Source organism: Pteropus vampyrus, unplaced genomic scaffold (assembly GCF_000151845.1).
Source record: "Pteropus vampyrus isolate Shadow unplaced genomic scaffold, Pvam_2.0 Scaffold97, whole genome shotgun sequence".
NCBI classification, from domain to species: domain Eukaryota; kingdom Metazoa; phylum Chordata; class Mammalia; order Chiroptera; family Pteropodidae; genus Pteropus; species Pteropus vampyrus.
The window spans coordinates 6,610,954-6,636,145 of record NW_011888878.1 but is presented as its reverse complement, the minus strand read 5'-3'; the positions used below and the strand labels follow the sequence as shown (position 1 = coordinate 6,636,145).

The 25,192-nt window shown below is 33.5% G+C and overlaps 2 protein-coding genes across 6 annotated transcripts in view; both read right to left on the bottom strand.

The window, feature by feature from the left end:
• Window positions 1-3,181, bottom strand: part of XRN1 (5'-3' exoribonuclease 1) — a 117,541-nt gene extending 114,360 nt beyond the window's left edge. Inside the window, exon 1 of one of the 2 annotated variants that reach the window (XM_011364454.2) lies at window positions 3,107-3,181. In XM_011364454.2, coding sequence (XP_011362756.1) covers window positions 3,107-3,181 — 75 coding nt within the window. Of the gene's footprint in view, window positions 1-2,853; window positions 3,042-3,106 lie in introns of those variants that run through there. The other variant, XM_023533166.1, reaches the window with a different exon arrangement.
• Window positions 3,182-4,291: 1,110 nt separating this feature from the next.
• Window positions 4,292-25,192, bottom strand: part of ATR (ATR serine/threonine kinase) — a 135,826-nt gene continuing 114,925 nt past the window's right edge. Inside the window, exons 38-47 of one of the 4 annotated variants that reach the window (XM_011364451.2) lie at window positions 23,393-23,625; window positions 22,360-22,494; window positions 18,180-18,380; window positions 17,012-17,155; window positions 14,375-14,525; window positions 11,644-11,800; window positions 11,382-11,535; window positions 10,016-10,167; window positions 5,692-5,797; window positions 4,292-4,826 (exon numbers count right to left, since the gene is read on the bottom strand). In XM_011364451.2, the coding sequence (XP_011362753.1) occupies window positions 4,653-4,826; window positions 5,692-5,797; window positions 10,016-10,167; window positions 11,382-11,535; window positions 11,644-11,800; window positions 14,375-14,525; window positions 17,012-17,155; window positions 18,180-18,380; window positions 22,360-22,494; window positions 23,393-23,625 (1,607 nt within the window). In that variant the 3' untranslated portion in view covers window positions 4,292-4,652. Of the gene's footprint in view, window positions 4,827-5,691; window positions 5,798-10,015; window positions 10,168-10,853; window positions 10,987-11,381; window positions 11,536-11,643; window positions 11,801-14,374; window positions 14,526-17,011; window positions 17,156-18,179; window positions 18,381-22,359; window positions 22,495-23,392; window positions 23,626-25,192 lie in introns of those variants that run through there. The other 3 variants (XM_011364452.2, XM_023533165.1, XR_896111.2) reach the window with 3 other exon arrangements.

Here is a 25,192-nt window from a genome sequence, read left to right as displayed (position 1 = left end):
TATACTAAACTTACTCTCTTTTAACTCATTTTGTTTCATTCTACAAGTAACTATATTTAATGTTCACCACTAGTCCTTATGTTGATGTCTCTCTCATCATTCTGTCTGAGCTCATTCTCTAGTAGATTCCTCAAGGAAGTGCTCAAAGGAACAATATTTCCTGAATTCTTATAAACCGATAGCAGTTTATCAACTTATCCTTTATATTCAAAAGTCGGTGAGTTGAGTATTTTATGTTATTCCATTTTTTTTTTTTTTGGCATAAAGCACTGGTGTCAAAACTTGTGACAGAAATCCAATTTTCTTTTTCTTATAAGTCATGTGTTCCTTACTTCTAAATAACAAAATCTTTTTTTTTTTCCTTTAAAGTCCAGTAACTTTCCTAATTCTTTGTGTTTGGTCATCTGAATCAATATTCTTAGGCACATGGTAATATTCTTTCGACATGCAGTTTCAAATATTTATTTTAATTTCAGGAAAGTTTTTAATTAGTTTTAGTATTTATGTTGTTTTGATTTCCTTTTTCAAGAACTGCTATTATTTGTCTTGTTTGCCTATCTTATTATTTTCTTTTGAAACTTTTTTCTTTTTAAATTTCCTCTTCTTTCCTCCTGAATTTTCATAATTGATAATATGTTGTTCTTTCAAGTCTTTTGTCATTTTCTTAGTGCCTTTTAGCTTATTTTGAAATAGTAGGTTGTATTTTTGTCTGTTTTGTGTGCATGTTTTTATTGCAAGCTTTTATTTTGATCCCTTTTTTCCCTATAATAACTTTGTATGCTATTTGGCTTTAATAATTTTCTGTTTATTTTTATGTAAATTTAATTTTCCTGAACTTTTAGAATGAGGAAGTGTTCAAGAAAGCTTTTCCTTCACAGAGCTCCCCCCTTTGCTATTTAGGGGTAGTGTTTAAAAATTTGGTGGTTTGGTTGGTTGGTTGTTTTTTAAGATTTCTTGACTCTCTTTAACCCTCCTTGTTCTGAGCCTTCTTCTTCTCTTATTTCTATTGTCCCTTTTCTGATAAAATTTTATTTCACTCCCAACATTTTCTCCTTAGGGTGGGCTCTGCCTTAGAATAGTGCCTTGGCAAGTCAGTTTTGAGAGTTCATAGGATGTAGACTGCTTCTACTCTTTAAAATCCCTCAGTTAAAGCTACCGATATCTAACTGGCCCTCCTGGTCTTTTAATGAATATTCTGGAGTTCTTCTATCTCTTGCAGAGATGCCAATACTGACTGGGTCTATGGGCTATTGGTAATTTTTCCTTACTTTCTTCTATTTGGGGGTTCATGGGGATACCTTTCTATGTGGTTTTATTATAATCATTCTATGGGCTTTACATTTTGCTATCTAATTGCTCTTTTCGTTTTCATGTAAAGATTCAGAGAGACCTTAGATTACGCAGCTATCATCACTACCATCATCACCACCATCTTTCCAGAACTCAATCTTCCTCCAAACCTCTTCCCAACTCCTTCGTCCCAGGACTTGCTTTTGAATCATTGTGACTTAGGCATTACCATCTTTTAAGTACTGCTTGAGAGAGCAGCAAGGTAATGCCTTATAACATTTGCTTTTTATTGTTGTTGTTAACTACCAGAATCAAACATTTTTTGAAACATATCACTTTTGATGAACCAAGTTTAAACCTAGTCTTAATGGTCATATCATAAAACTGCCTTGAAAAGATTATTTTTGTTCTTCAATAACAAATCCTCAAGATGGAGAGAATCAGAGATAATTTCACCAAAACAAACTCTGTGTCAAATAGTACAGAGTAAAATATTATTGAACAAATTATGTATTATTAAGTCAGTTTGACTAACAATCACATTTTTTTTCACTTGAGAGATAAAGCGAATGACTCATGGCAGGTACTCATTTTTTGAATGAAGGACCAGGAAATGCCAAAGTTAGTTGTCTCCATTTCTGAAATGTACTAGTAAACTTTTTTTAACCCTCTTCTCTGGAAAGAAATATCTTCCTAAATCTAACTCAACCCATGTTTCAAATAAACTTCCATTTTAGAATTTTTTTGTAAGCTTTTCTTCATATACCAAGTCTGATTGTGATCCAACAACAAAGAACGCTTTCTAGAAATTTAACCCTACTCTTCAAACATGCTTATGGTATTTTCTAAAACAGATTAAACCATAATTTAACAGACAGCACGATGGTGTTCGCTGGATTAATACTCCCTCTATGAATATAATGCTATCCATCACAATCAATTTAACTATACACATTTCAAAACTGATTTTTTTCCCTGTAAAATATAAAATGAACAAGAGATCTACTAAAGTCACTGCATGTGACAAACATGTATGACCCAAAGTCTAGCAGTCTAGGTAATCGTTTTTCTATTCTCTTTCCAGAGTTCCAATATGTAAATTACATTTTTTGGAATCTACACGTCGCCCTGGGGTCATTAGTCATTATATAAAATATTGTTATTACCTATGTTAGTGCTCTTACATTCTCTCTGTCTCTCTAACACACACACACACACACACACACACACACACACACACACACACACACACACACACACACGCCTCCGAATAGGAAAGAGTAACGAAAGGTTTCATAAATATGACCCATAAACCACGTCAAAAAGTCTAGGCGTTGGGGGTGGGAAAGGCTGTAGTTCTCGATAAGTAAATAAGGGGACTCGACTGCGGAGGCGGGAGTAATTGTTTCTATAAGGGTCTGTGGCTTTGGGCGGGGTTGAGAGGACTTCCACTCGGGCTCTATAAGGGAAAATGCAATCTACAGCTCACCGGGGAGGAAAGGAAAGAACTCACTAAAGCGTACCACCGCAGGGCTTAATTTCGGAATCGCGGAAGGCCCTCACCAGGCAGGGAGCTGTCAGAACTGCCGCGATCACCGCGGCTCTGCTAACAGAAACGCAACCTGTCTTCGCCCCCATTCAGATCGTCACATTCAGATCATCCGGGTGTCCTCAAACTTTCTGTTTCCCTCCTTTCCCACTGATCCCGCAGACGACGCGCAGAAAGAGGAAGCTGGGGAGCCCCAGTCCCAGGATGGAGAGGGCCGCAGAGTCCCCGGTCCTTGGCCTTCTCAGCCGCTGCCCCTCGCTCACCCACCTGATGCTCTTTCACCACTTCGCTGAGGCACGGATATCGCTCTGAAATCCATCGGTAAAACTTGGGGACTCCCATTTCGACTGTCAATACTAACTCCACTCAGGGCCAAACCGAAACCAAACGCCCCGCCGGGGCCTACGCCGCCGCCTCCGGCCGTCGCTCCGCCGATGACAACACACCTCCCGCCCGACCATAGAGAGCGCCCACTAGGCCTAGAGCGGCCAGATTCCAGCCACAACCACGCGGCGGGGCTCTAATTCCAGCTGTAACTCGCCGCCGCCGTGCTCGCTGGTTACATTTAAGAGCCCCGAGGCGTTTGGTATGTGTGTTAAGGTTAGTTCTGAAAATGCCAGTTCACAGACCATAAGTTGATTTGCAAGTGGTATGAAAAGTTCTCCAGACTGCTGGAAGAGTACCGAACACTGATTTTTATCGTGGTTGTTTTTAGTCCCCTGGGATTCTCATCTCAGCATTTTTCAACACGGACTTGTAAAGTTCTGGTGATTTATTTGGTTTAGTTTTGTTTGGTGAGGGGGAGTTTTTTTTCCTTTGAGGGATATATACCTACAGCAAAGTTTGTTTTAAAAACGTTCTTTAACAAGTCGTGTTGAAGAAAGTTTCCTAACTCCCTCCACCCGGCCCCAACCAGCTTCCTCATTAACTCTTAATATTAGGCATTCGATAGGAAATTGTTCAGTTTTCACATTAATACTCTTAGCTTCTTGTGTTTTCCCCCATCACTTTCAACCGTGCCAAAAAGAGTTCTCTCGAGTGAACTTAAGTAAAATCATATTATAAAAGGTCTTCCATTTATTTGAATGTAATAACCTCATTGCTTTCTAATTATTATGAATTAAGTTTTCTGCAGGAAAATAAAAATTTAACCACATTAAATTTTTTTTATATTTTAAAATCTCATGAAATTTCAAGTATTGCTGTCTTCCAAGACTACTGGATTCTGCATTCTGGTACATTTTCAGCATCTTTAAAATTACAGAATGTATATGGTTTTCATAGTTATGCTTCTTGACTTATATGGTTTATTCCTTATCACATTTCCAACCATACAAAAAAAAAAGTTTTATTAAGTGAACTGGATGATGTTCTATTTATGTTTCTTTTTTCTAGACTATCAGTTCCTAGAGGGCAGGAGACCTAAGCTCTATGTACAAATTTAGCACAGTGCTTTGTCCACAGAATTTATTCAGTATAATTTTTTTGTTCTTCAAATGAATCCTTATGCTAGCAAGTACTTAAAAGTTGTAAAATGAAATTAAGCTGGCTTGTTTCTTGAACATACATATTTTTAGAGCATAAGAACATATGATCCATCTCTCTGGTTAAAATACACAGCATATATTAAGAAAGCAGTTTATTTCTTAATAACAGCATATATTATTTTAAATATTAATGAGGGAGAAATAATACCAGTTGCTTTGAAAACATAAAGCAACTTATGTTGTACTTTTGAACTGAACAGATACAACCACAGATTAATACCAAATGCATTAATTTAGTTATTAGTATATTCCTTTAAGTAATTTTATCACATATATGGGGTCCATCCAAGATACATTTGGCATAGTAAGTTTTCGTCAGTAGCTTCTTGTATAAGGTAATGCACATGTCCTTCAATAGATAATGGCAGGCCTGTCACTCTATTTCGGGTCTTGATTACACCTTGCAGTCGCTGCTCGATGTCAAGAACATGGGTCTTGGCCTAAAAGGAAGTAATTGAAAATCATAAGGGCTAAGGATTCAATGATATGTGCATGTTGATAATTTCGAATTACTACCTTTCTATCAAACAATAATGCATTTTACTGATTATTACCCCTTTTGTTAAGAGCAAATACTCAGAAGAAATGAAAAAAGTACAATAATTTGAGATACTGATTTTAAGGCTTTCAGTGTTGATCCAACATCAACAGTTTAGACATTATTCTGAACTTGTGAACTACCAGGGGAATTTGTTCCACATAATTCTAGGAAAATAATAACATTAAAAAATCTACTCTGAAACTGTTTAGTACTTAAACATTTGAATGAATATTCTAATAATAGCAATAATATGCTAATGCCTAATATTTAGATTATTAGTATATGCAAATGGGAGTTCTAAGTGAAGTACTTGGAATTCTACACATTTCTCTATAAAAAAAGCATATCAGAATGCAAGAGTGAATGATGTTAGAAAAACAATCTTCGATTTATTCTAACTTATTAAAAATGACTATCTGAAAACTTTGATGCTTCAACTGCTATTAGTAAAGAGTGAATTCTACGTATTAAGGCCGAGACCTGCTTTATAAGTCCACATAGTTTGTGTTCAAGTTTTTCCTGCTCTTATCTCATAATTGTGAATTGTCTATGGTTAAACAAATGTATCCTGAACTCTGCTTTTATTACACAAATGATAATAATGTCAACAATAGTAATGACAATAAAGAAAACTTAGGGCATTAACATACTAGAGAACTAGATTTCAGAGTATTCAATGATCAGTCACTGATGATATTTAGAATCAGTTCTCATTTGTAGAGATATACAATATTCATTCATATCAAGTTAAACCTTCTACTAACCTTTTCGTTGACAACTTCCCCGGTTTCATTCAGTGGTGCTTTGGAATGCCCTTTTACTGGTTTACTCCATTCCACAAGAGGATCATGTAAAAAAGTCTTTAAGACACTAAAATGGAACAAAAAAAAATTATTATGGTAATAATACAATGTTATCTTTGTAAAAAGAAATCTTGATAAAGTCAATACGTAGGGGAAGAATAAATGAAGGGCAAGAAGCTAATAGTAATACTCTTACGCATTATTACCATTTCAGTAAAACACATGAAATCATTTTGGGGTGAGGGAGGGAAAGGGGAAAGAAGAAAGAGACGGGAGGGACAGAGGCGTTCTTGAAGAGTAAAGTAAGCTGAGTTCTGTGTGCCATCTCTAAATGTATACTGTTAACTGGTTTAATGAATATTTATTGAATAAGTGAATTTTATCCCCTGTCATGTCTCCACAATGACCATAAAATTTTATAGCTACCATATAGATACAGCCCAGAATTATTCTTCTGTGCTCTACATATGAACTCCAATTACCGATGGGAAAAACCCACTTAGATATCTTGTAAGCACCTCAATTCAACATTTTCAAAACAAAACTCATGAACCCTCACCCAAACTATTACTCCTTTATTCCTCAAATCAGTAAAGAACATACATAATTTACCCATTGGCCCTGAACAAAAATCTAGGAATCATCCTTGCCTCCTCTTCCTCTAAACACCCAATTCCACCTCTCTATTTATATCCATCTTTACCATCACTACTTCATTCAGTGCACCATTTTTTTCCTGGGTTACTGCAACAGTTCTCTAACTAGTTTTCTGGCCTCCAGCCCAAACTGGAACTGCAATTTTCCTGCAGTACGAATCTGATGACCTCATTTCCTCTTCTTTTTAAATTTTCTTCTTAAAACTCTTAATGACTTCTGGTTTTGCTCACGGTAAAGTTTAATGTGTAAACTGGCTTCATGTGGACCTTTTAGAATATAGCTCTGCTCATTTGTCCAGCATCATCTTAGCACCACCCTCTTGCAGTCCACCCTCCACAACGCAGTATTGCATTTCTCAGGTAGGCCATGCCTTCAATAGCACTGATATTTCTATCACTCAGAACATTCTCTTCCCTTTTGCAAAGTCAACTCTATCTTAAAGTCTCAGCTACTTCCTCTAGAAATTATTTCTTGACTTCTTCCGGACTAGGATAGGAGCTACTAGTTAAGTTTCACAATATGCTATACTTCCTCTTTCAGAGGCCTATGTCTAACTAACCAATATATTCTACCATAATGTCTGGTAGACAGCTTTTAAATAAAAAGATGAATAAATGAGCTTTATAAATCCTTTTTAAAAACTACAGTTGACTCTTAATATGAGTTTGAATTGAGCGGGTCCACTTATGTGCATATTTTTTACTATAAATATATTTTCTTTATGATTTTCTTAATAACATTTTCTTTTCTCTGGCTTACTTTAAGAATATAGTATAAAATACATATAACATACAAAATACATGTAAATTGACTATTTATGATATCAGTAAGGCTTCCAGTCAACAGTAGGCAATTAGCAGTTAAGTTTTTGAGGAGTCAAAAGTTATACGTGGATTTTATTACTGTGCAGGGGTTCAGTAACCCTACCCTCATGTTATTCACGGGTCAACTGTACTTCCCGCAGCTAACATGATACTAATGGTCAAAGACAGAGGACTTCTTTACCCCTGAGATCAGGAACAAGACAAGGATGTAGACTTCTCTCCAAGTCTATTCAACATTGATCTAGCTAGACAATTGGACAAGAAAAAGAAAAGGCATTGAGATTGCAAAGGAAGAAGTAAAACTATCTCTATCTGCAGATAACGTGCTGTTGTAGAGAAAAAAATTTAAGGTATCTACAAAAATAACTATTAGAAGTAATAAGTTCAGCAAGGTTGCAGGATAAAAGATCAATACACAAATTTATCAGTTATATTTCTATACACTAGCAATCAACAGTTCAAAAATGAAATTAAGAAAATTCCATTTAGAATAGCCTTAAAAGGAATAAAGTACTCAGAAACACATTTTTTAAAAAATTAATTCTTTTATTAGTGACATTGGTTAATGAAATCCAGTGAGTTTCAGGTGTACAATTCAACAGTAAGGCATATATATACTGTATTATGTGTTCACCGCCCATAGTTAGATTTCTTTATGTCACCACATATTTGACCCCTTTTATCCCATCTACCTCTCCCCATCTCCCCCAACCCTCTGGCGACTGCTAAAAAACACATTTTTTTAAAAAAAATTAAATACAAAACCTGCAAATTATTAACTACAAAACTTTGAAAGAAATTAAAGAAGACTTAAATAAATGGAAAGAAATCCCACATTCATGGATCAGAAGACTTAATATTGTTAAGATGGCAATACTCCCAAGTTGATTTACAGATTCAATGCCACTCCTATCAAATCCAGGCTATCTTCTTGCAGAAATTGACAAAATGATCTTAAAATTCATATGGAAATGCAAGAGACCCATAAGAGCCAAACAATATTGGGAAAAAAATGAAAAAGTAGAGCATTCACACTTCCTGATTTCAAAACTTACTACAAAGCTACAGTGCACAAAACAGTGTGTTGTTGGCATAGGTTAGATATAAAGATCAACAGAACAGAGTCTGGACATATATGGTCAACTGATTTTCAACAAAAATGAAAAGATAATTAGAAGAAGAAAAATAATCCTTTTAAAAAACAGTGCTGGTAAATTAGACCTCCACCACAGTGACCAAATTTGTAAATAGTTTACATCTATTTCCAATTCATATACCAAATTTTAGTACCTCTGCTGACTCTGCACCTCTTCTCCCCAACTCTGACTCTCCCAGGGTCCAAGGGCCATTTCATTAGAAACACTACTCTGAATCAATATTTATTCCTTACCTCTAGAAAACCTAGCACAATATAGGGAATATAGATGCCGCTGACCTTCTTATATTAGTTGATTAAAAAATACAAATGTAAGGAAAAAAAAAGTGCTAAGACAACTGCATATGCATATTCAAAAGGATAAATATGGACCCCACCTCACACTAGATATAAAAAATAACTGAAAATGATCAAATATCTAGTATTAGAGCTAAACCTATAAAACAATTAGAAGAAAACATACATATAATTTTTCATGACTTTATTATGCAGTAGTTTCTTAGGTATGACATCGAAAGCACAAATAACAATAACAAAAACTGGAATTTATCAAAGTAAAAACTTTTATGCTTCAAGAGGCATCATCAAGAAAGGGAAAAAACAACCATAAAGGAGAGAAAATATTTGCAAATCATCTCATAAGGGTCCAGTATTCAGATTATGTAAAGAACTCTAATAACTCAACAAAAAATAATCCAATTTAAAAATGGGATTTGAATAGACATTTGTCTAAAGAAGATATACAACTGAACAAGAAACACATGAAAAAACATTCATCATCATTGGTCATTAGGGAAATGCAAATTAAAACCAAAATGAAATACCACTTCACACCCACAAGGATAGGTAAAATTAAAAAGACAGATAATCACAAGTGTTGGTAGGAATGTAGAGAAATTGGAGCCCTTAGACATTGCTAATGGGATTATAAGTATTATGGCTGCTTTTGGAAAACAGCTTGAAAGTTCCTCAATATGTTAAGTTTAGAGTTAAAATAGGACCCAGCAATTGTACTCCTAGGTATAACAAAAAGAACTGAAAACATATATCCACATAAAACTTATATGCAAAAGTTCATAGCCACGCTATTTACAATAGTCAAAAGGTGGGAAAAAATCCAAATGTTCATTAATCCAAACTGATGAATGTATAAACAAAATGTGGCCCCGTGCAAAGGAATATTATTTGGCAATAAAAAAGAATAAAGTACTGCTATAGTATGGATAAACCTTAAGAACATTATGCTAAGTGAAAGAAGACAGACACTAACAGCCATATGTTTTATGGTCCCATTTATATATGAAATGTCCAGAACTGGCAAATCCATAGAGCTAGCAAGTAGGTTAGTAGATGTTGGGCAATGGTGGGGGAGTAGGGATGACTGCTAATTTCAATTGGGGATGATGAAATTTTTATAATTAGATAGTGGTGATGGTCGCCCAATCTTGTGAATATACTAAAAACCACTGTAATGTACACTTTAAAAGAGTGAATTTTATGGTATGTAAATGATACCTTAATAAAGCTATTATTTTAAAAAATCCACTTCAACAAATGCAAAGTGGCTTCTGTATAAAAAAACATTCTTAGAAACCAATAACTGCATTCAAAGTTACTGTTAAATTGTTTACAAAATACAGATGATTACCTCATTAAAGGCTCTCTCTGATCTCGCATCAGCCTCATTGTAACTTCACAAGCTCTTCGAAAAAGGCCTTCTGTTCCCATAGGACCCATTCCATTAACCATATTATGAGTCAGGCGAAATGGAACAATTTCTGGAACTTCAAAGGTTTCTCCCTTAAAATAATACATTTTATCAAAAAGTAATAATGTTAAAATTTTAAAATATTTATCCAAAAAATTTAGAACTTCATGTTTAGACTCTTTAACAAAGAGCAAACATACCCTCAAAATATTTATATTTGTAACTGCATTAGAGGCCTATATCATAAAGGATCCATATAACTCTATCTTTGCTTTTGGGTAACTCAAATGCAACTCCTTGAATAAGATCTAGAGGATGAATAGACCCACCTTTTTATTGAATTACTATGGTAAATAGCATTATAGAGAAATATTTATGCATTCAATATTTAGTCATATTAACTTTCTTAATGTCCCTCTTGAATAATATAAAGTACATATAAATATTCTCATATTTTCTTTAGGACTTTCACTTTAAAATAGGAGGAGAAAGGATAAAGCAAAGTATTAGATGCTCACATTCCTCAGACAGGAAATGTAACATGTACTATAACGAAGTTCGGCTCATTTATTTTTTGCCATTCTCTAACCTTTCTTTCCTAGAGTTTTTTAATCCCTCTAATCACTTTCCCCAAATTCCTCTCTTGTATGATTTAACCTATACTAGTGGTTTACCTCTGATTTGTTCTCAATTTGGTCTGTGACCTTTCTTGTTTCCCTGTGATAGCAGAAGGCAACCCATAGAGAATGGGGATGAAGAAAAAAGCGGGGCTACCTACCAGTCTGTCTCCCAGGATGATAACACTGGAAAATCAGAGGAGGCCTCAGAGTCCAACACCTTAATTTATTCCCAGGCCCCCCACTCTGGACCTACAGAATCTGAGTCTCTTGGGATGTTTCCTATGTGACTACCTTAAAAAAAAAAAAAACCTCTTTGATGATTCTTGATATGCTGGTGGGTTTGGGAACCAACACATTAAACTACACTGTTTCTTTAAAAATGAGTCTCAGTAAAATGAAATAATCTGTCCATGTTCATGTAACTAAGAACTAATTGAGTCAAAACTTAAACCTAACCTTTTGGAATTCAAGTTTGCTGCTAATTTTACTATATCACTCTTCTGAGTTCTCTACATCCTAAGTTGCTTTATTGAGGGCTGTGGGATCCACAGATCAAAACCAATGAACAAACTCTCAATGTGACTTAACTGTGACTATAACTGCTACAAATAGGTATGTCTAAGAAGAACAGTTGTTGAAGAAAGAAAATTAGGAGAAAACATATGATTTACTAGAGTAAGTCATACCTTATTGAAGAGACAGTTGAAATCCACATGTACACATTCACCGGTCAAAGAATCAAAGAGAATGTTTTCACCATGACGGTCTCCAAGGCCCAGGATATACCCAACCATTGACATAACTGCAGTGGAACGGCAGTATGCTGATCTACTACTGTACCTAAAGAAAATACAATGCTTACCAAATATCCACATGCATATGAGGCAACATAAATCTAAAATAGTTTTTAAAATCCAACCATAATAATGTATATTCTTGAAAACTTACCATGATGTAGGATCAGGGAATGTTCTCAGAAACCACTCATGAAAAACAGGAGGATGCCTGGGTAGGAGAAATTCTCGGAATACTTTGAGTTTTTCAGACAAAGCTGCTGCCTTTGGTAGCATACATTGGCGAAGTTCCTTTCCTGTCATATAAACTCCTACAAGGTAGAATGATTTCCATTAATAACACAAGCCAAATGAGAAAAGGGGCATTTGTTGTTGTTGTTAAAATAGGACAGGAAACATCTACTTTTATTCAAACTGTTATTCAAACGCATGAATGGAAATTTTTCAATTACGAGAAGGTAAATTTATCTTCTTGTTGATGATAATAAATGCAAACTAAAACCAATATTGTGGAATCAAATAACACCAGATCATAGTACTCAGAATGTGAATAGTGCCCCTGAAATTGTAAAAATACTGCAGTTCTCACTAAAATTATAGTGACCTCTCTCTTTATAAGCATGTAGTACAGGTCCACATTAAATTAAGAAACGTGACTACGGTGCTCTGAATAAATTTACTGTGTGAAAGCTAGCCTATAAGATTCATAATATACCCAATTCTTAAATCTTGTATAACACAAATGGAGAAGCAGAAGAACTTTTCCTTCTGATAGATTTGTGACCGTGTTTTAGGTGGTGAGTATTACTCCAGTCTATAAAGTGACTTTTATGCCTACCTTAGTTTGGTGCTTTTTGTAAAGAAGACACAGCTAAAAGTTTTAAGGACAAGTCTGCGATTTGAGATTTTTTAGACTCAAAAGTTGCATAGTTCAATTGTGTTCATGATAAGGTAGAAAATATATTTATTTTTAAAAACCCAAAGGCAATAACTAAAACTTATATTTCATCTTTCTAAATAAAATAGTCAATAGTATGTTCCTCGAAATCAGATTCAAGTGTGTTTGAGTTTCAGCTCTGCAACATATTGGTTATGTGAACTTAACCTCTCTGGCATTGTCCATAAAATAGGGATAATTAGGCTTGTCAACAATAATAAATAATGTAGTACATAACATACTTATGACAATAGCCATAATACAGTAATTTATGAATATTAATGTTATGGGTTGAACTGTATCCTGCAAAGTAATATACTGAAGTCATAACCCCTGGTACCTATAAATGTGACCTTATTTGAAAATAGAGTCTTTGTCCATGTAATCAGGTTAAGATAAAGTCATTAGGTGGGCCCATGATATAATGATTAGTGTCCTTATAAGAAGAGATAACAGAGACACAGACTTAGGGTTAGTGCTATGTGACGACTGAGGCAGAGAATGGAGTGATGCAACTATAAGCCAAGAAATGTCAAAGACTGCAGGCAACCCCAGAAGCTAAGAGAAAGGATTAGAACATATTCTCCCCTAAGGCCTTCAGAGATATCATGACCATACTGACACGGTGATTTTGGACTCCTAGCCTCCAGAACTATGAGAGAATAAATTTCCATTGTTTGTAACCAGTTTGTGGTACTTTGTTACAGCAGCCCTATGAAACTAATACACTTATTTTCTACCTACCTCACTTTGATAGCAATATATTTATTTTTAATTGTATTGCAAATTACATAAATGATACAAAGAGTTCCCATTTATTCACCACTCAGATTTTATTGTTCATCTTTTTCATAATAGTAGTACAATCATCTAAACAAGGAAACTAATATTGTTATAATATTAACTAATCTTCAGACCTTATTCAAATTTCACCCATTGTCCCACTACCATCCTTTTTCTGGGTCAAGATCCAATCCAGGATCCCATATTGCATACAGCTGTCATGTTTCCACAATGTCCTCAAGTCTAGAAAATTTGTATCTTTGTCTTTCATTACTTTGACATTTTTTTAAAGAATTCTAAGCAGTTATATTTTTGTTTTTCTGGTGTAAAGTTAACATTTTTCCCCTTTGTAATTAATCAGTTATTCTGTGGAAACTATGAGACTTTGTAAATAACCTGTTTCCCATCATATTTTTCCTACTAATTTTAGGATCCATTGATATTACTGCCTGCAACAATTACTACTATGGTATTTGCTAATTGGTGACTTTCTATTTCTATAATTTCTTCTACATTTATTCATTGCAATTCTACCGTAAGGAAGAACTATTCCTATTTCCCTATTTATTTATTCAAGTGTTTACTTACATCAGTGTAGATTCACGTCTATTCATTTTATTCCATGGGTTATAATTGAATACTATCATTATTTATTTTGGTCCTCAAATTATCCCAGGTTTTAGCCAGCAGGCAAGTGCTCTACTACTAATCTAACACTTTTGGTTTCATTCTAGCCTTCCCTTTCCTTTTCTTTCTCTGACAGTGAAAAACTAGCTCTCATTAGCCACAATATATTTTTTTATTTGCTAAAGTCTAGTATACACATAAAGTAGCTTCAGAATTACTATCCATTACGTGTGTGAAAAACAAATTTTCATATACATTTTTATAAACTATCTCAATCCTTTAGAGATGAAGTAGAGGAGTTAAAACACAAGGAAAATACACACACACACACACACACACACACACACACACACACATACACACACATGTATACACACGTTGTAGATATATACTCTGTATAAAGAATCTCATTTGACTAGAAATTTCATAATGGCTTATACCCAAAAAATGTACAATAAATGTTAATAATTACAATCATATATGGTAGCAGCTACTATACCATATTATATAGTTATATTTTAAGCATTAATTTTGGTACCTTTTTCCTTGTATAGTTTGGTCAGAATAGGTCTCAAGCCAGCAGTGTTATTAACCCATTCAATAATCCCACATTCATCATTCAGTGGAATAACTGCATATGTTCGGATATGAAGTTCTCGTCTACGAGATTCTGCATCTTTTCTTAAGCACTGTTAAAAAAAACCCCAAAAATTAAAATTAGAAATTTTATGTTATGTCAAATATATCTAGAGATTGTTTATTTCATAGCAAAAGAATGTCAATGAAAGCTTGCTGTGTAGTGAAGATGAACAATCCTTCAGGATGACAGGCCAGGAAACTACTGGAATAGCATACCTAATCTATTTCAAAATCATTAAAAATGCCTTGGGAAGTCCTTGTTTTTAATTATGAACTATTAATGTGACAATAATATCATGTTCAAAAATATTACAGTTGTATATTTAACAATGACAAAAATGCTCCTTTATTTTTATTCCTTCCAAAACATTAAGTACTTAGGCACAGACACTGCTGTTTATTTTTATTATCTCGAAAATGCATGAACAAAACAGTATGAGTTTTATGGTGTTTCCAAAATATATTTCTTATTTTTGCAATTTAATATTACAGCTTCATTTGAAAAATTCTCTTCTAGCCTAAAAAAAGTTTTTCACATCTCATCTGATTAATCCTGAAACATGACAAGTAAAGATAAACAGTATTTTGTTTAATTCTAGAACTGAATAAAATAAGCACACATCTATATTTGTAACCCGTCCAATTCAAAAGCACAATCACTGACCAAAAACACATTTTAAACTTTAGGAATAAGTAGGCTACATAAATGTCAGCAAACAGCATTAGAATCACATATAAAGATCAATATGTGGCCTCCTAGACCAACATAGTGAGATTCTAGTTTTCCATAAGAAGGCTACTTAATTTGACCATGTTAATGTGGGGGATCGGTAATGAAATAATTCAGTTAGTAACAAAGCTGATTAAGATAAATTTATAAACTAAAGCCAGGCCACTTGATACTCCAAACCAGAAAAACACTCAGGGAGCTTAGGATGAATATACTAATAGTTCAATAATCAGTAAATTAAGTTATGAATTCACCAAACAATATTTTAAATTAAAAATATTCCTTCCCTTCACACTGCCTTTGAAATGAGTTTTTAATGTGGTATTAACTTTTAACTTACTTTTGGTTAAACTAAGCACAAATCATAATTGTCTTTTTTTAAAAAATGAACTCATTCACTGCTATATCTTTTCTACGTTAAAAGTCCATAACTTTTCCAGCTAATAAAAGAGGTGAAATGTGGGAGGAGGTTGAAGAGGAGACACAAAGCGTATAGAAAAAGAATAAGGTTTCATCTTTCCAGAGTATGGTTTGTTTTTACCAAGAGAAAAAACATGTTATGCATTTATAAATACCTGGCTACAGAATAATTCAAAACACCTAGGACCATACATTATAATAACCTTTTAATGAGATTTCTTATTTCTGAGCTAGAAATCAAGTACTTACCAACAGAACCAAAAAAAAAAAAAAAGAAAAAATACTAATGATCACCTTTAAACACTGTGTTGTTAAAAACAGAACCTAACTTTCTTTCCAGCACTGAAACATAAAACATAAATAAATCTGATAAAAAATATAGATAATTTAAACATTTCAGTAGAAAATATTTTCTCTCATTAATATGTCTTAAACATTTTTCTCACTTTAATAAAAGTACCTTAGTTTTCAAAAATTATGTGAGGAGGTTAGGGTGCTGAGTGAAAAGGGTGAAGGAATGAAGAAGTACAAATTAGTAGTTACAAAACAGTCACGGGGATTTATTTAAAGTACAGCATAGGGAATATAGTCAATATTATTTTAATGGCTGGGTGTGGTGCCAGATAGGCACAAGAGTCATTGGGGGGAATCACTTCATAAATTATATAAATGTATAAATATTGTACTGTATACTTGAAACTAATATAAAATAATTAAAAGTCAACCAAAAAAAGTTAAGTGAAACCAGCAATTCTAATTCTGAATGCATACTCAAAAGATTGAAAGCAGGGACTTAAACGGGTATTTGCACACCTATGTTCACAGCAGCATTATTAATAATAGCCAAAAGGTAGAAGCAACCCAAGTGTCCACTGAAGGGTGAATGAATAAACAAAATGTGGTATGAACATACATACGATGGTATATTATTCAGCTTAAACCCTGAAAACAATGCTAAGTGAAATAAGCAAATAGAAAAGGACAAATACTGTATAATTACACTAATATGAGTTATCTAGAGTAGTAAAATTCATAGAGACAGAAAGTAGAAAATGGTGGTTAGCAGTGCATGGGGAAAAGGGGAATAAGGAGTTATTGTTTAACAGATACAGCTTCAGTTTGGAAAGATGCATTAAGTTCTGGAGAGAGATGGTGGTGATGGTTACACAACAATGTGTTGTTAATGCCACTAAACTTAATTGAACATTTAAAAATGATTAAGATGGCAAATGTTGTTATATATATTTTATCTCAAAAAAATTGAAAATGAAATGAAAGGCTGTACATTTTATTCGCTCTTTTTAAAAGTGACCTATTTGCATACTGAAAAGCCTATATCATACTGACAGTAATTACGGTAATTCTAAAATAAAACTATCTCCAAACCTTATTAATCAAGGAATTGAATTCCATTAGTCTACAGTCCTTTCTCAGGTCATCTTTTGGCTTACACATCATGATGTAGAACTTTCCATCTGATCCTTTTAAAGAGATTTTCTTTGGTTTCTGAAGAGAAGCAAGAATTTCCACCTGAAAAAATGAGTTATATATAAATTAAGGTCAAAATTCTTTGTTTAAATTTCCATATGTATTATAAATATTGTTACTAATGTGATAAAAGGGATATAATAACCTATATTATGCAGTATATTTATTATTTTAACAATTTCTTTTAATGATCTATGATCTATGAAAAGAATGTTTGCCCATGAGTAGGGACACACTTTCATCCATTCGGAATGACTATGAAGTAAAAGGATTACTTTTTCAGCAATATAAGAAAATACACATCCATATTCAGGGAGCCCCTTAAAGCGGTCACATTTTTAAAATATTTTTGAAATACTTTTTAGGACTTTTCTTCAGAGACTGAGACACTGTTTTTAAATGGCTTTAATGTTATCAACGGAAAGAAACTTGATTTTTGAAAAAAGAAACTCCTAAAAATCAAGTCTATCTAATGAGGTGAATAAATACACTGGATAATATTAAGTTAAAAAACAAAGCATGACTATAAGTAATAAGAATGATTTCATTATGTGGCTTAGTATCTGGCTCTGAAGCAGTTAAACAAATGTTTTGAGTCACAGATATATTGGAATAAATATAGTTTTCTAAAGTATTTACTTAGAAGTGCTCTAGTAACATTTCTTTAAAATAGTCATATCATACTTCAAAAAGAGAATCAAGCTCTTCCCTAACTAAATTCCACTTCCTTTCAAAATACAAACAAAACATTGTATTCTGTTCTCTTTCTGTTCTCCATATTTAAGATGAGTATGGAAAAGTTAAATTATGAAAAAAATAAAGATTATAGTCAACTAAAACAAATATGAGCATATGAAAAATCAAAATACTACACTGAATATGGGATTTTTATCACTTAATTTTGTCTCATCAATACAAGAGTTTTAGTTTTCTGTATTACCAATAATTTTTTCTTTGCAAATAAAATTGATTTAGTCTCTTAAAAAAACTTTTAAACTTAATTTGAAATTTTTAATTTAACTAAATTTAAAAAACATAGTTACAGTCACACAAAACTGAAGTTTACCATATCATCAAAGCTTGAAATATAGGCCCAATGCCCAGGAAATGGATCATGGTTAGCATGGGTACCCGGAATTGATGGAAGAGTAGGTATCATGACTGATTGTAAAGGAATGAGGATTTCACTAAATGTTGCTTCTTCTACCAGCTTTTTAAGCATTTTAAAATGAGTGCTCATGCTTAATGTGCAACTACTTCCATCCACCTGGAGGGGAGAAAAAGCACATTTTAATTTCTGTTTACCTTGAATTATGGAACCCTTAATTTCACCCAAAATAAAATTTCACTTCTACAATATCTTAATTAAAATGACTCTGCAGTCTATAGTTGTCTAAGTATTTTTTAAACATCATCTCATTTTAACCTATCTGTACTCTTTCACCTTATCAATACTGATGCCTACATTATAGTATTGTTAAGATGACTAATGGAGACACTTAGAGGCCTATAATCAATGATCAGATATTATAAAATCCAGAGAGCTCTATAAAAGCAAACTGTTTTTTATACCACATCTCATTTGGCAGCAAAATGATACCTAAATTTATCAATGCAAGGATTAAAATATTTCACTACAGAACTAATTATTGTATCTGATTATGATATTCGATATAAAGCAAATGTACTGTATGATCTTTAAAAAAGTGAAAAATTCTGAATTCCTAAATGTAGCTGGCCACAAAGGTTTCAGTTCAGAATTAGAAACTTGTACATGTAAAGCACTTAGAAAAGTGCCAGAAAAATGTTAGCCATTATCATAACACTGTTTTTGACAAGTATGTGAAAGGTTAAATAGAATTAATGAAGATAGCAAAAATAGATTACTCTTTCAAGATGTTTATTGATGAAGGGAAGATAAGAAATAGATGATCTGTGCTTTCTAACTTATAAACAGTTAATAGAGTATCTGCAAAGTGAAATCTAGCTTTTAACTTATAGAGTCTCTTTCTTCCTCCTTATGTCTATGCCTACCCCACCTTTACCTTTCCTGGACATTCTTTAGGGGATTTTCCCCTCCAATTCCTTAGTAGAATAGTGAGTCACTCCTACAAGCATGTCCATATTTTAGTCACATCTAATGAAAAAAGTAGTTACTACACTAATAATAACCACCTGCTTAGTTTCTTATGAGACTTATGGGCACTTCAGGGCAGGAGAACAAGTCTTATTCATCTTTGTCTACCTTAGCACAGTGCTTGTCTCATGGTAGGTAATGAAATGTATACTAAAAGAATAAAAACCAAAGCTCCATCTCTCCTCTCATATATGCAGGTTAATGTATACAAATTATGAAAGTTTAAAGATATGACAGAAAAAATCAGACAACTTTAATTAACTGAGTATTTTATATACTTATATTTTTGTCTTATTTCATATCCTCTATTTAAAATTATTTTTAATAAATATGGATAATTTCCTCTCAGAAAATTTACATTAAGAACTTTTAGAAATTTCAAAGAAGCTTCTGGTCAAGATGGTGGAGTAGGTAAACTCTGAGCTTGCATCGTCTCACAACCACATCAAAATTACACCTAAACTACAAAACAACCATCATTGAGAATCACCTAAAGTCTAGCTAAACATAAGTACAATAACTAAGGATATACAGAAGAAGCCATGTGGAGACTGGTAGGATATACACAGCAGTTGACCTTGGCTTAGACCAGAGCCTTTCCCAAGAGGCCCCAGAATCAATACACCTGGCGGCTAGCCTCAGACCACACTAGAGCACGAATCAACCACCTCCACAAAAACAAACATACCCAAATGGCAGACTCAGCAGGCACCAGAGCCCAGCTAAAATGAAACCTGCTTCATGGGTCAGCCCCTAAACAACAGCTCCTGCACTGTAGTAACAGCCAGTCCTCACAACCAATCAGCCCAAGGGTCAACTCCACCCACTGGCGTGCCAACAGCAATCAAGCCTCAATTAAAACAAGAGGGCACCCAAGACCCACTCAAGGGGCAGACCTGGAGTATATGGCTCGGATGATCAGGGAGACTTCACCACTGGGCCCCACAGGACACCTACTACATAAAGCCACTATACCAAGACCGGGAAACATAGCAGACCTACCTAATACACAGAAACAAATATAGGGAGGCAGCCAAAATAAGAAGACAAAGAAACATGTCTCAAATGAAAGATGAAAACGAAGCTCCAGAAAAAGAACTAAACAAAATGGAGATGAGCAATCTACCAAGTGCAGAATTCAAAACACTGGTTATAAGGATGCTCAATGATCTCAGTGAGAACTTCAACAAAGAAACAGAAAACATAAAAATGGAGATAGAAGGCATAAAAACGAACCAGTTAGAAATGAAGAATCCATTAGGTGAATCTACAGTAGATTAGAAGACGCAGAGGACGGAATCAGTGATTTGGAAGATAAGGTAGCAGAAAACACCCAATCGAAACAGCAAAAAGGAAAAAGAATCCAAAAGAATGAGGACAACATCAAGCTTACCAACATTTGCATCTTGGGATGCCAGAAGAAGAGATAGAGTAAGGAATTGAATAATTGTACATTATTCAAGAAATAATGATGGAAAACGTCCCTAACCTGGTGAAGAAAATACACATACTAGCCCAGGAAATGCAGAGATGAACCCAAATAAGATGAACCCAAAGAGGCCCATACCGAGACACAGCATAATTAAAATGCCAAAAGTTAATGATAAGGAGAATCTCAAAAGCAGCAAGAGAAAAGCAGTTAGTTACTTACAAGGGAACTCCCATAAGACTGTCGGCTGATTTCTCAACAGAAATTTTGCAGGCCAGAAGAGATTGGCATGAAATATTCAAAGTGATGAAAAGCAAGGACTTACAACCAAGATTACTTTACTCAGCAAAGCTATCGTTTAGACTCCAAGAAAAGATAAAGACCTCCTCAGACAAAAAAAGCTAAAGGGGTTCATTATGACCTAATCAGTATTATAAGAAATGTAGAGGAACAAGAGAAGGATGAGAAGGAAGAGAGGGAAGTGGAGAGGAGAGGAAGGAGGATCAAAAATATGAATAAAAAGGTAATACTACATATCTATCAACAATTACTTTAAATGCAAATTGATTAAATGTTCCAATCAAAATATAGGGTGGCTAAAAGGTTAAGAAAACAAGACCCTTACATATGCTGCCTCCAAGAGACTCACTTCATATCGAAAGACACATGCAGACTAAAAGTTATTTCATGAAAATATTTCATGTAAAGATATTTCATGAAAATAGAAGCAAACAAACAAAAAAGCTGAGGTAGCAGTATGTATACCAGCAAAATAGACTTTAAAACAAAGGCTATAATAAGGGATAAAGAAGGACCCAGTAATTCTATTTCTGAGTATTTATCTAAAGAAACCCAAAATACTAATTCAAAAAGACATATGCATCCATATGTTCATAATGGCATTATTTACAATAGCCAAGATATGAAGGCAACCTGGGTGTCCATCAACAGACGAGTGGATAAAGGAGAAGTGGTGCATATACCATGAAATATTATTCAGCCATTTAAAAAAGAATGATACCTTGTCATCTGCAACAACATGGGTGGACCTAGAGGGTATTATGTTAAGTGAAGTCAGATAGAGAAAGACAAATATCATATGGTTTCACTCACAAGGGGGATCTAAAGACCAAAACAAATAATACAGATACAAACTCAGATACAGAGAACATTTTGATGGTTGTCAAATGGAAGGGGAATTGGGCGGATGAGTGCAAAAGGGGAAGAGATTAAGAAGTACAAATTGGTAGTTACAAAATAGTTACAGAAATGTAAAGTATAATATAAGGAATATAGTCAGTAATACTATAATAACTATGAAGGGTGTAAAATGTGTACTAAATTTATTGGGGTGATCACTTTATAAGTTTTATAAGTGTCTAATCACTACATTGTACACTTGAAACTAATATAATATTTTATGTCAACTGTAATTAAAAATAAAAAAATAAAGAAATTTGGAGGATATTTGAGGGACATGTATTAGAAATTTAAAAAAGTTTTATTAAGGTAAACTGCACATAAAGTATACAATTTGATAACTTTTGATATATGTGTGTACCTATGTATGTTAACATTTTAATTTAATTAATCGAATGAAAAACCCAGCCAAAATTACATAAAAGTTTTTTATAAAATTATTCAACATTGGTCTATAAGTAGTAAGATTTATGATAATACCGGTTTATTGCACAATTCTAGAAGCTTATCTGTTAGGCGAGTTGCATCTCCAACAAATTTTTCTAAGGATTTTTTCATATGAATAGCTTTATTTAGGATTTCCTTGCATCTGTTCACTCGCATGGGATAAGAAGACTGTCATAAAAAAAAGGTAAATGCAACTTTATACAAGATTTTAAAAAGATAACAAAACTTCTAATAAAAATCAACTTAAAAAGTATTCGTGATGAGAATTTATACTGATACAAATTTTCTGGAAATCAATTTGGCAATACTATCAATAGCCATAAAAATACTGCTATATTATGACTTAGATCTACCTTGAAGAAATAATTAGGAATGAGAATATAGATGTGTCTAGATGTATTACAACAGTGAAAAACTGTAAACAACCTCAATGATTAATAGTTAAATAAATTATAGATGGCTAACTACTACAGAATTTTATACAATTACTAAAATTGTGTCTTCAAAGAATATTTAATAACATTGGAACATGCTTATGGTAACAAGTAAAAATATGAAATTACATATCTATGTAATTTAAATTAGAGCTAAAATATGCATAGAAAATAAACACACAAAAACACATTAATGAATAGTAGAGTGATTTATATCTCTATGTATTCTTGAAATTCTCTATTTATTAAATATATTTATAAACTTGCGAAGTTCCATTAATAATGTAACTAAATTTTTCTAGTATTAATAGTTCAGGTACTTTGGACTAAAACACTTGGGGGAAAAAAAAAAGGTTGCCATTTTACACCAAGCATTAAATGTTTATAGACTTCCTAAAGATAAGGCATGCTGAATTCTCTGATTTTAAACATTCTAGTCACTTCATTTAATGATAAATATTTCTGAATTTTAAAAGGAGACATAATACTATAATTTGTCTTTTTTAAAGTATTTAAAATGTTTTGCTACAAAATTTAATATGAGAAACCCTAGAACTTGCATCTACATATTAGCATTAAGTAATCAATGCCACATAAAGTGGAAAAAAACACTTGTGTGATTAATATATTACCTTTGACACAGCTGTCATCATCCACATTGCTTGCTGAGGATAGGCCAGAAACACTTTGGCTATAATTTCCATTAAGACAACAAAAACTTCATCATGAGAATGGCAAATTCGGGAGATCAATTGTGAAAAAGCAGTCAAAAACTGATAGGGAGCTAAGTGATTTGTGTGCTCTGTGATCACTTTGTTTATTTTAGCTAAATCATTTCTCATTTGTACACGATCAGAGCGCGCAGCTGGAAGAAAAATCAAAAATAAAAAAATAGTAAAGAATAAAACAGTATACTGGTTCATTTCACAGAAGAAAAATCTTGTTTTAAAAAGAGCTTTAAGATATATAGTAGTTTTGCTTTCCATGGTTTCAGTTACCTGCAGTCAACTGCTGTCTGAAAATTATAGAAATAAACAATTCATACGTTTTAAATTGCTTGCCATTCTGAGTAGCATGATGAAATCTCATGCTATTCCTGCTCCATCCTCCCTGAACATGAATCCTCCTTTCATCCATTTTCTGCATGATGTACATGCTCTCTACCCTTTAGTCACTTAGTAGCCACCTCAGTTATCAGATCAACTGTTGCAGTATCCCAGTGCTTGTGTTCAAGTAACCCTTACTTGAACAAAACGCAAGAGTAGTGAGGCTGGCAACTCAGATATGCCAAAAGAGTAGCCATAAAGTGCTTCCTTTAAGTGGAAAGGTCAAAGTTTTCAACAGTGTGGAAAGAAAAAAAAATCTTATATTGAGGTTGGTAAACTCTACAGTAAGAACGATTCTTCTATCCACGAAATTGTGAAGAAGGAAAAAGAAATTCATGCTAGTTTTGCTGTTGCTCCTCAAGCTGCAAAAGTTACAGCCATAGTAAGTGAGAAATGCTTAGTTAAGATGCAAAAGGCATTAAATTTGTGGGTGGAAAACAAAGACTTTAGCAAGGGATCCCCTGAAACAAGTGACATCAAGCCATTAACTGCAAGTAGGATTCAAAAACAGGTTTGGACTGAAAAGTATATAAGTTAGTGGAGAGGCTATATCTGCAGATGAAAAATCTGCTACCACATTTCTACTAGAGTTGAAGAAGCTGATTTGGGTTTGGTACTATCCATGGTTTCGTATATCCACTGGGAGTCTTGGAATGTATCTCCTATGGATAAGGGGGGAAATATGGTATGTTATTCCCAGTTATAAAGGTAGATCACCTGCCAATTTGTGAAAAGAGAGTTTTCTCTGCCCTAGTAGGAAAAAATATTTAGGGGCAATGAAAAATTCAAGGACCATTAATTTTCACTAGAAACAAAAAGAACAAACCACAATCCATTATAATTTTTACAATATATTATTTGGCTTAAACTAATATTTTTCCACATGTGTTAAGTCATTAAGGAGTGAGCAGATTTTCATTTGTAGGCCCTGAATCTTAACTACTTAAAAAGTCTACACTTAGGTATCTAAAAAACAAAACAAGCCAACAAATAAAACAAAACAAACTCAGAGATGTAGACAACAAACTGATGGCTGCAGAAGAAAGAGAAGTCAGGGGAAGGGTGGAAAAGGTGAAGAAGAGTAAGAGGTACAAATTTCCAGTCATAAAATAAAAAAGTCACAGGGATGTAATATGCAGCAAAGAGAATAAAGTTAATAAAATAATAACTTTGTACAGTGACAGATGGTTACTAGACTTATTGTGGTGATCACTTTGTTAGGTATATAAATGTTGACTATGTTGTACACCTGAAACTAATATAATATTGTATGTTAACTACATTTTAATAAAAAGTCTATGTTTAGTCTTTCCCCCTTTTAGCATT